General features: G+C 34.3%; 1 protein-coding gene across 1 annotated transcript; it reads left to right on the forward strand.

Annotated features, from left to right (window-relative positions):
- The first annotated feature begins 8,621 nt into the window (after window positions 1–8,621).
- LOC128547554 (uncharacterized) lies at window positions 8,622–10,466 on the forward strand. Its single transcript, XM_053520546.1, has one exon. It carries the CDS (start codon window positions 8,622–8,624, stop codon window positions 10,464–10,466), a length of 1,845 nt encoding a protein of 614 aa, XP_053376521.1.
- Window positions 10,467–10,840: the final 374 nt, after the last annotated feature.

Below are 10,840 nucleotides of genomic sequence, written 5' to 3' on the forward strand. Positions count from 1 at the left end.
AAATATGTCATTATCTTATGTAATATAATAGATACATAAGTATTCCCTACAAAAATATAATATCTTCTAAATCGCTATTATGTGGTGTTAGAAATACCTATATGTTTGATTATGGGATCTCCTGTGAGAGAAAGAGTTGTTATTGACATACAACAGACACGGCACAGAAGCATTATGGTATTGCGTGAGATTTACTGGCGTTCCATGCTGATTCTGGGTGTGACACTGTGGCAGGCTACTATGGCATTGACAAATCAAAGGTGATCGAGATGTTGCAAGCTGGTTATCTCTTAAACTCCTTGGGTGATATAACAGCTGACATCAATAACATTATAATAATTGAATCAACAAGGTTTGTATCAGCCTTTTATGGCCAGCCAACTTCAAACGACATGTCCGAATGCGACAAAGACTATGGGCAGCCAAAATTGGCAAGTCCAACAAAACCCTGCCAGTATCGGCTTCATTGGAACCTACAAAAGAAGCATTCGTTGAAAACATAAAACATGCACAGGCCTGTACATGGAAGCATGCTTTTCATGCAGACACATCAAATATGGACCCATGTGTGAATATGATTGGCGTAGAAAAGAGGTAATGAAGACACTGGTTCCTGTATCAGTAGCACCCACTGAAGCTTTGGCACCACCGGAAGTACTGAAGATAATAAAATGCTGGTGCTCGAGTGACAACCCGTGTTTAACATAATGGTGTAGCTGTAATCAGGCTCGGCTTCCATATACGATATTATGTACATGTCAACAGGACAATGCTGATCAATGCAACAATGAACAAAGAACGTGCGTTAGGCAGTTAAGTGACAAGAACTTCACACAATCATTCTGGCATTTTCATTTCAATGCGCATTTTAACATAACTGTATGAATACAAACACGCTTTCTGATTTTACATTTCATGTTCCTTAATAATAGCAGCCATATTGTACATAATCCATACCATATTCTTTGTCAAATAAGCAAATATAATTTAAAACTTGTATTTAGAATGTCCTTGATGATTGACTTTATATATACTAACAGACCAATGATGTAAGACCAGTATTCAGCATTGTTTCCAACTTCTTTAAAGTTTTGCGGCCATCTTGGAAGCCATTTTAAATCAGCTAAATAGTCAAATGATTAAAGTTGTAATTTTATCTAAATAATTATTATATATTGCAACACTAATATCAACAAATTTGATTATCATACTTGATTTTTGTAATACAATACGCCAAAAAGGCAATTAGGGCGGCCATTTTAGCCGCCATTTTTAATTCCAGCCGTCCTAGATGGCATCTTTGATTGACTAAATCAATAATTAAAGATATATAAATATGTTTGAAACATTTAAAGTACAATCAATCCGCAAATAACAATTTGTAAGTTATTTCTTGCACCATTGATACACTTTGTTCTGATTTTGGCGGCCATCTTGGACGCCATCTTGAATTTCTCAAAATGCTCAATGATGCCAGCTGGGCACCATTCGGATTCTTCAATAACAACATATTCCCTAACAGAATACCATTTAACATTTACTATACAATCCAATGCCGGGTCTAAAACAAATATCACATTTATTAACCAGATTATTTTACAGTACTACATTTTCAGCGTAATACGTCATTCGGGTCATATGCTGTTACAATTTACCCCCTATGGTTAGAAAGAGTTGCATACCCAATGGAACGTATAGATATTTGTTTCTTTTAATCAGAATTTTGAGAAGTATTTATAATTTAGTAATCTAACAGCTCGCAAACTAATTACGAAGAGAATAATCAAATTAGGCGAGTTGACCCTGTGTTACAAGTTACGAGCTTAACTTTATATGACGTCACATCATTATGACGTCATACTTTATGTCATACATTTATGACGTCACCGCTGAATCTTAATTAAGCTAATTGAATTCGCTTGTACATCGAAACGTGTTTTACGGTCCTACACATAAGTCAGTATGACATTTTATCATATTCATGTTTTTGAGATGCTGTTTTCAACCGTTTGGTCCTGAAATAATTTGTATGTAATGGAACTGAAGTAGAATCTCTTATGCCACAATCATAGGGGGTGAAATGTAACAGCCAACCATATTTTATCGTAGATTCATGTATAGGCAATTTCGCTATATGTTTATATACCAATTGCTGCAGATCGTGTTAGAATAGTATATCACAACTTTCAGTTGTGAGAAAATAATTTTTAAACATTATTAGAATTAGAAAATTACATTTATCAGAAACGATATTGACGATACGAACAGCCATTCCACAGTTTGTCCACGTAAAAGAATGATTAACTGTTTTGTTTCGCTATTTTTCCACATAATGTTTTACACCAGTCATTGCAATGTATTTTTGTGACTTTTCAAAAATGGGTTAAAGCCATAAAATGAAAAAGAAATGTAAGGCCGCAAAGTATGATTTTATTCAAATTTTGAAATGTCTTCAACGACATATTGTTCCGAGCGTGTGCAAAATTTCAGAAAAGTTTCAAATTATTGGCAAGATAACAAATGAAAGGAATCACAAATATGTATTCCAACTTACAGAAGTCAAGAAAGTCGTGGACTACTTATTTGAGTATTTATGACCAGGTAAAAAAAATAGTTCTTTGTTTCAGAGAAGTCTGTAGTCATTGTTTGGCTGAAAATAAAAACAAAAATATGTTGATGACAAAACAAGACGGTCATTATAACATTTTGAAGTAAGTTACTACTTCTGCAGCACTGTTCACAGGCAGGTGCACATCCTCTGGCTTGAATAAAACATTCCATGCAGACAATAAACCTAGACATCTATAGTAGTTTTGATGAGAATTACTCTTGTCGGTCTGTCAGCCTGTTACTAGTCACTGATTTACCAGACGGTCTATGGGGACATCTGGCCAGAGTATTATTCTCGTCTTGTATATTTTGATTGAATAGAATTTGATTGAATTAGTGTAAGTGCAAACGCTAACTGAAGGATACGAGTGTTGCACGGTTACTATATATATTCTATGTCGGCGCCGTATTCTGGGACTGTCGGGATCGGGATCGGGACTGGTTGAGTTCGACCTTCTGCTAAAATAACACAATGAACGAGCTCTGCCTAGCGGGGCATTATACGTACATTCGCAATAAAAATTCGACTGAGAGGTAAATAGTAAATGCAAGAGTTTTCAGCACTTACCTAACGGGTGGGACGTGAAGAGGATACTTAAAAACAAATAATTGAAAAAAGTAAAACAAAATAAATACAGGGCCGTAGAAAGGCGGAAGGTAAGAGGTACAAAGATATTATATTAAATAACTGAATAGAAAGTAGAATTGAAATACAAGGGCAGGGAGGTAGTGGAGTGTGAGCATGTGTTGAAGATAGGGGATGTGGAATGTCGATTATCGGGTACTAAGGATACAGTAATCAAGATATAGAACAGAGAGTGATAAAGAGATACAGGAAGACGTGGGCGAGAGGTATGTTGGGAAATGTGTATGAGGGATACTAGGATACAATATTAAGAAACTGAACTGAAATTAAAAAACATACGTCCATGATTCCCATGTTTAGATATGAAGCAACAGCTTATCAGTTTCACCGCTCAAACAGACATCATGACGGACATCTTTTTGCAACAAATTAACACTGAGGTAACAGATCATGGGTAGTGTTCCATCCAAGCAAAGATTTAGAGACATTATTCTGAATAAAATCTATAAACAGATCCCTTGGAAGCATAGAATGCAACCAACAAAAGAAAAGCGGACACGGTTTGATTGTTTCAGATAGTATCCTCTATATACATACAGAAGGAATAAGCCCTTCGCATTGGTAACAATTCACCATGGGTTGAACATCTTCGGTAGAGGTCCACTATTTTGTAGGAACACTTGTCAAATTCTATTAAATTTTTGGAGGCCCATTTATTCTGTGAAGCGGAACAATTTAAACATAATATATATCGGCCAAAGAGTGCTTCTAAGCAACTTTGAATATATGAAGTCTTTTAAAAGACTTTCTAGTATTCGCTGGGCGGCATGTGAAATGCAGTCAAACTGAAATACTTGGACAAATTGGAGAAAAAAATCGGTTAAAATCCATGAAGCGGTTCATATAAAAAAGTCTACAGAAGGTTGATTTCTAATTAAACTCATGGTCCCTTGGGGCAGTGATCTTGAATCAGGCGAGGTAATGAAAAGTACAAACCGCTTCGAGCATGGGATTGGGTGGAACTCTGTTATAAAGAACATGAAATGGAATCCATGATCCTAAAGGTCCAGATATAACTCAACCAGTCCAATAACGAGGTGAGAATTTACGATTACAACACAACACTGAAAGGCTGTTGTGATAGTTACATAAAATTTCATGTAAAGATCCTACTGAAGCACAGGGCGTAACCAACATGTTGAACAATTCTCCTCTTTGGCGATCTTATCAGTACATCTTCGGCACATATTCTGATAAGCTATCAGACAGCGCAACTGATAAATCCTATTCCTATACTTACATTGATTTATATAGGAAAATGATACATTTACCATAGAAAATGTCAAAAATTACACATTTCTATTTATTCTATTATACAATCCCTGATATTTCCTTGAAAAACAATTCAATACCTTTACGATGGTATTTTTTCCTTCAAAATAAGTCAATATTTGGTTGCTTCAAAATTCGTTTGAAAATCGTCTCTCAAATTCATTATACTCTCTATACATATTTGGCAGAATTACACGATAACCCTGCTTTTACTAAGTATTTTTGAAGGAAAAGTTAAAGTTAAAATACCATCCCGGATATATTTGGAAAATCCTCGTCATGCACATTCTAGATATATATTTTATTATAAAATAAGTTATTTCTTTCTTGCTTCAAAATTCCTTTAAAAACTAGAGTTTCAACGCTTTCTGTATATTGACAAAAACGTGCTAAGTTTTACGATAAGATAGAGCTGTATTGGAATAGGAAATAACAGAGTTTAGCATGATTTCTGGGTGTGTTCCGTCTGACAAATGTTTTTTTAAAAGTTTTTTTTTTCATGGCATTTTCCTTTGAAAATACTGAGATATGTTTTAAAAAATTCGAAAATAAAAGTGTAAACAGTTCTGTTGTTGCATTGTAGTAATAACCAAAATAATAACCAAAATATTTATTATGACTTATTTTGACATAACGATTGGGTGTTTCAGTAAAGTAGTTGAATTTGAATTCAAAATTTTTAAAAGTGTCATTTTGGTTAAGTAGCATCCTGATTCTTGTATACATGTATATCTTCGTGGCACGGGACAGCGTATTGTATTGACAAGATATTAGCATTATAAATTTTATGGTCATGTGCCTTAAATCAGTGTACGCAAATTTTAAATTTTAATGAGTTAATTAAATTTTAAAGTGACACGTATTTTGCCATCCTAATTACAGCATGTATGAATGAAAGGTATAACATAGTAACACGTGCCGATGTTTTAATATCAGCTTTTGAATTTAAACGCGTGATTTACGTCAAAGTAGCGGATTGTATCAGTGAATTAGAATTAAAATGACTTTAAGAAAATTTACAAGATATATGTGAAATCAGCAGCAAAATCGTTATTTCGAAATTGTCTGAAATGTTCTTTAATTTTCCGAAATCTAAATTGCTTTAATCATATTATTATGTAGTACTAAACTTAAATACCGTTTAAAGAATTAATTTGATAACAGTTTTCTAGTGCGTGCCGTTTAACGCCAAAAAGATGTTTATCTCTTAATTAGATTATTAATTAACAGTGAACAGATGCACATGTGTTTTCATAACGAAGGAGGAATAGACACCTAATAATTACCACCTGTGTTCATTTGGGGCAACATTTTAGGTTTTATTTTTTTTTTTTTTTTCATGTTTTACCCTTTTATTAAAAATAACAAGTAACAAGGAAAGAAAATAATTCTCAAATATGTTAAACTGCAAATATTATGTTAAACTGCAAATTATTTACGTATATAGGTTTTATTGTTTATTAAACTCTCATCAAAGTACACAAATAAATATTAAAGACATGATGAAATTTTATATATAGCGAAGTAGATCATCAAGCAAAAAACGAAGAATTCAGTTTTACATTCAGAGTGCACATAAGAAATTTGAAAAAGAAAATGAAAACCCGCCAGTGAAATGAACACGGAAAAACTAAAAACAAAACTGAATTCGCTAGGAATCGTCCAAAAAATTAGAAAACACAATATAAGCTGATACAGTTGTTACGCAAAGCTACACTGATGCGTACTGATAAGGATGTATTAAGATGAAGCAGAGATAAAATAAGGGGCAGGGTGTTGGAGATGATATAATTATAAACAGATGTGTTGATATTGTATATAATGTACCTGATTTAATATTATCAAGTTTCATAAGAACGTACTCTGTTTTATCATAGCTGCATACATTTACAACAGAGTATAGCCATTCATGCATACATCATATACATGTATGCTTTGAATTGTTTGAATAGCAATTGATATTATTAAAAGATGTGCAATGAAATTATTGAATAAATTTGGTAAACTTGATAGATCTGTCCTTGTTATACATTCAGTCTGAAGAATACATCAATTATTCAAGCTTATCTGATTTCTCATAATAAATTATATCACAAAACATAAAATATAACGCTATATCGTATTGAAATGTTTTCCCGGCTCTGGTACAGTTTAGATACTTTCGTTGGATTAAAATTTCAGATCAGAAATCAATACAATGTATAACGAATACATTTCTAATGAAACACTTGTGTATTAGGTGCCAAAAAGTATCCATTGTCCCGTGCAAAGAACAGAAAATTGCTATTTTTTGTTTAAAAAATACGTCAGTCACAACATTCACATTCTGAATAAAAAATGCTATTCATTTATATTCATTGATTGTATAGACAATCAAGCCTGTAAGAGATGATGTCTGGTTACTTGATCGCTGTTTGAGATAAGAGATATCAAAGCGCTATTGCTTTTGCTCACAAGGGGAAAAAACGCTTATAGCGAAATTGACTTAATCGTACTAGTATTTGCACACTTCCTTCCCCTGATAAGTGAGGAAAATTTCTCAGTATGAGCAAAGAAAAAGGCTCCATTTAATGCGTCTGATCCAAAGAGGTAGTGAGAAGTGCATGAACCTTCGCTTTCCTGGTAGCAACTTACGCGGAAACCAGTTTTAACAGAACATTGTGGATTCCACGATCCTGAAATCATACGTGGGACATTTTACAGCCACAACTGGACACTTAAGGCGTTGTTATGATAGTCAAAATAAATCTATTTAACGAAATTCATTTAGGGTAAAATGGGGTAACTGGGACAATGGGGTAACTGGGACACTTCGCACTTTTCGCTATACTCGGAAAAAAGAAGTTACTTCCCTTTAATAAGATCTTTCGTGGTGAAAGAACATTCACTATCACAGATTATAATGGTAAAGTTCGTCTGCCGAAAAACTTGAAGACCACAATAGAGAATCGATTCCCTTAGCTGCTTGAGGTGAGTTTTACTAATTGAAATAATTAAGAAAACATAAATAACATATTGTTTATAATTACATTTATTTTTGTTATCTGTTTTCGTGAGACATTCTCACGATGTTGATGTTGTGGTGTAAACATTCAGTCAAATTTCTAGACCAATATGTATTCGTGGTTTTGTTTATTTGTCTCCGATTATCGGCAATATTACTTTATTATATTTTATTTCGATGTCGCTTGATAATAAATATGACGTCATAATCTGTGACGCGGTAGTGTTTACAAAATTTGTAATATTAGATCAGACTAGTTTGGAATATTGATGTGTTTTAAGTATCATCGCAAAATAAACACCGAACATCATTTTAACAATATTTTAGTTGAATTACAACAACATTTATTCATAAATATCTAGATATAGAATGAGCAGTCCTTTATTCAAAACTTGTTGTTATGACGTCATGATACGACGTTATGAAACAAGTGCTTGTTTGTAAAATATGACATATTTTTATGTGCATATATCTTATTATATGTTGATACCTCAAATCAATATTTGACGAGTTGCAGCATCACTATTATATAAACCAACAGTAGTTTTAAAAAATATACTACGAAGAATATATAAAAGTACGTTTTCAAATGTGTCCCACTTACCCCAATGCATTGGGGGTAAGTGGGACACTACAATTCCAATATTTTGTGATTTATAGTGCGCCGGATGGTGGTTAGATTTTGGCATCCTACTTCAGACATTATATATATTTTTGTTATTAAACTTGATTGCTAGATCTATAAATAATAAATATCTCTATTTGTTTCCTTGTTGGACATAAACTGAACGATCTGATCATCATAAAACCCTGATTCTTCGTTATAAAACACTTGTACACGGACGCTTTTATAAATTGTTAGGGCTTAACTTGGAAAAAAATGACTGAAAATGTGTGTGCATGATACTATGTTAAAAAGGGCGTTTGGTAAACGTGACCAAATTCTCTGCTTTTATATTTTAGGCAAAGTTTTTTTCAGTTATCCCCTAAATTCCCTTAACAATAACATTCTATGCACTGTCGTTAGATCTTTGACCCGCACGTGAAATGATGAAACGTGTATTAAATTCTGACTCTGTTTTTACAGGCATGGTTCGTCGAAAGAAAACAGACCCTAGTAAACAAGGAAAATGGTCAGCGGATGCCATGATTCGAGCAATCGCTGCGATCAAAAGTCGAAGAATGAGTATAAGAAAAGCTGCTAAAAGCCATGGTATTCCCAAATCAACACTAGAAAGAAGAGTGAACGGGAAAGTTCAGATAGATGCTCCTCCTACAAGACCTCCTGTTTTCACCGAAGAACAAGAGTCACAGCTAGTTGAGTATATACTAGAAATGGAAAATTGCGGGTTTGGCCTGACTATTCGTGACATTTGCAAGCTTGCATTTGAATTTGCTATTAAGTTAGATGTAAAACACCGTTTCAGTGTAGATAAACAGAAAGCCGGATATGATTGGTATGAGGGCTTCATGCGCCGCCACAAACAGTTGGCGATAAGGAAGCCAGAAGGCCTATCTGCAGCACGTGCAAAAATGCTTAACCAGAACGTTGTAACGGCTTATTTCAAGTTACTTAGTGGTACAATAGAAAAATGTAACTTGCACACAAAAGGTGCACAAATATATAATGTAGATGAAACAGGTATGAATACAGTACATCAACCAGCTAAAGTCATTGGTCAGAAGGGGAAAAAGAACATCCACAGCAAAACAAGTGGAGATAGAGGTGAAAATGTCACTGCTGTTGTGTGTGCAAGTGCATCTGGGCATTTTATTCCTCCCATGATTATTTTTAAAGGGCAGAGACTGAATAAAGGGATAGTTTCCAATGCACCTACCAACACACTGTTTGCCACAAGTAAATCGTCTTTCATTGACAGGGAACTATTTCAGGACTGGTTTGAGAACCACTTTTTGAAATACCTTCCATCTACACGTCCGGTACTCCTCATACTTGACGGCCATACTTCTCATATTGGTCTCCGAACTCTTACTCTAGCGAAGGAAAACAAAATTGAGATACTTTGTCTGCCACCACATACAACAAGCGAGTTACAACCACTTGATAAGTGTATCTTTAAACCGCTCAAAGTAGAATACAACAAGGCCTGCATGCAGTTCTTAAAGGAAAATCCCGGAAAGATAGTTACAAGGTACGACTTCTGCGGTCTATTCAAAAAGGCGTACTATAAGGTGTGCACGATGAATAATGCAGCAAGTGCGTTTCGTGCTACAGGAATACACCCTCTGAATCCATCTGTTATACATCCTGATGTATATGGCCCATCTACGACATCACAGTTATTAACTGAGCAAAACGAAGCTAGTGGACAGGGTTTAGATACTGTATCGAATATGAATCAGTCAACAACTGAAATGCATGGAAATGGAAATACCAATTCCAACGCTACTCCTGAAAATGCAAATGTACCATCCACATCAAACTCTACTGTAGACAGATCACCACGAAAAGGACCACTGCAAGATTTATTTAAGGTACCAAAGGTGTACAAACGTGTTAGCAACGGCACTATCAAAAAGAGCAAACGGATAACTTCTGCCCGTTGTCTGACAGCAACAGAGGTTATTGAAGAATTGGAAGCAAAAGAAAGGGAAAAGGAACAAAAACAAATAGACAAAGAAAATAGACTAAAACAACGTGAACTAAAGAAACAAAACAAATCAAATACCAAAGGCAAATCAAAAGCAGAAAAATGTTCAACTAACACTTTAAATAAAGAAACAAAAGCAGATCAAACAGACTCTTCCGAGAACTACTGCACTTACTGTGCAGGCTATTATTTTGATGACGACTTCGATGATGAAGACTGGATAAAATGTCAGCAGAAAGGATGCAACTCATGGTACCACGAGTCATGCACTGGAATGTTTGGCAAATTCTTGTCTGAATTCTTTTGTGAGAAACACATATAAAATTGTTTCAGTGCGCTGTAAAGCCACGATTAGTTCAGTTTGTGCTTTTAAAAGAGTTTCTAGTTTTGGACAGTTTTTATTAAGTGCTGATATCCCATGTTTAATTTTATAATATGCGACGATGAATCCGTGTTGAAAACCCACAAAATTACTGTTTTTAGTTAGTGCACGATGACAATCAATATGCATTATCACGGATAACTCTTGTTTTCTGATAAAATAGAAATGTACATGTTGGTTTTATTGATTCTTGTTTACAGCAATTTTCTGAAGTTATAATTAAACTAAGATAAATTGTTAATTTAATTTCTTTTCTTATCTAGTCGGCAGGAAACATCGCATTTGTCTTAAACGGGACTGTGAAATTTGCATTT

The sequence above is a fragment of the Mercenaria mercenaria genome, chromosome 12 (genome assembly GCF_021730395.1).
Source record: "Mercenaria mercenaria strain notata chromosome 12, MADL_Memer_1, whole genome shotgun sequence".
Classification (NCBI taxonomy): Eukaryota; Metazoa; Mollusca; class Bivalvia; order Venerida; family Veneridae; genus Mercenaria; species Mercenaria mercenaria.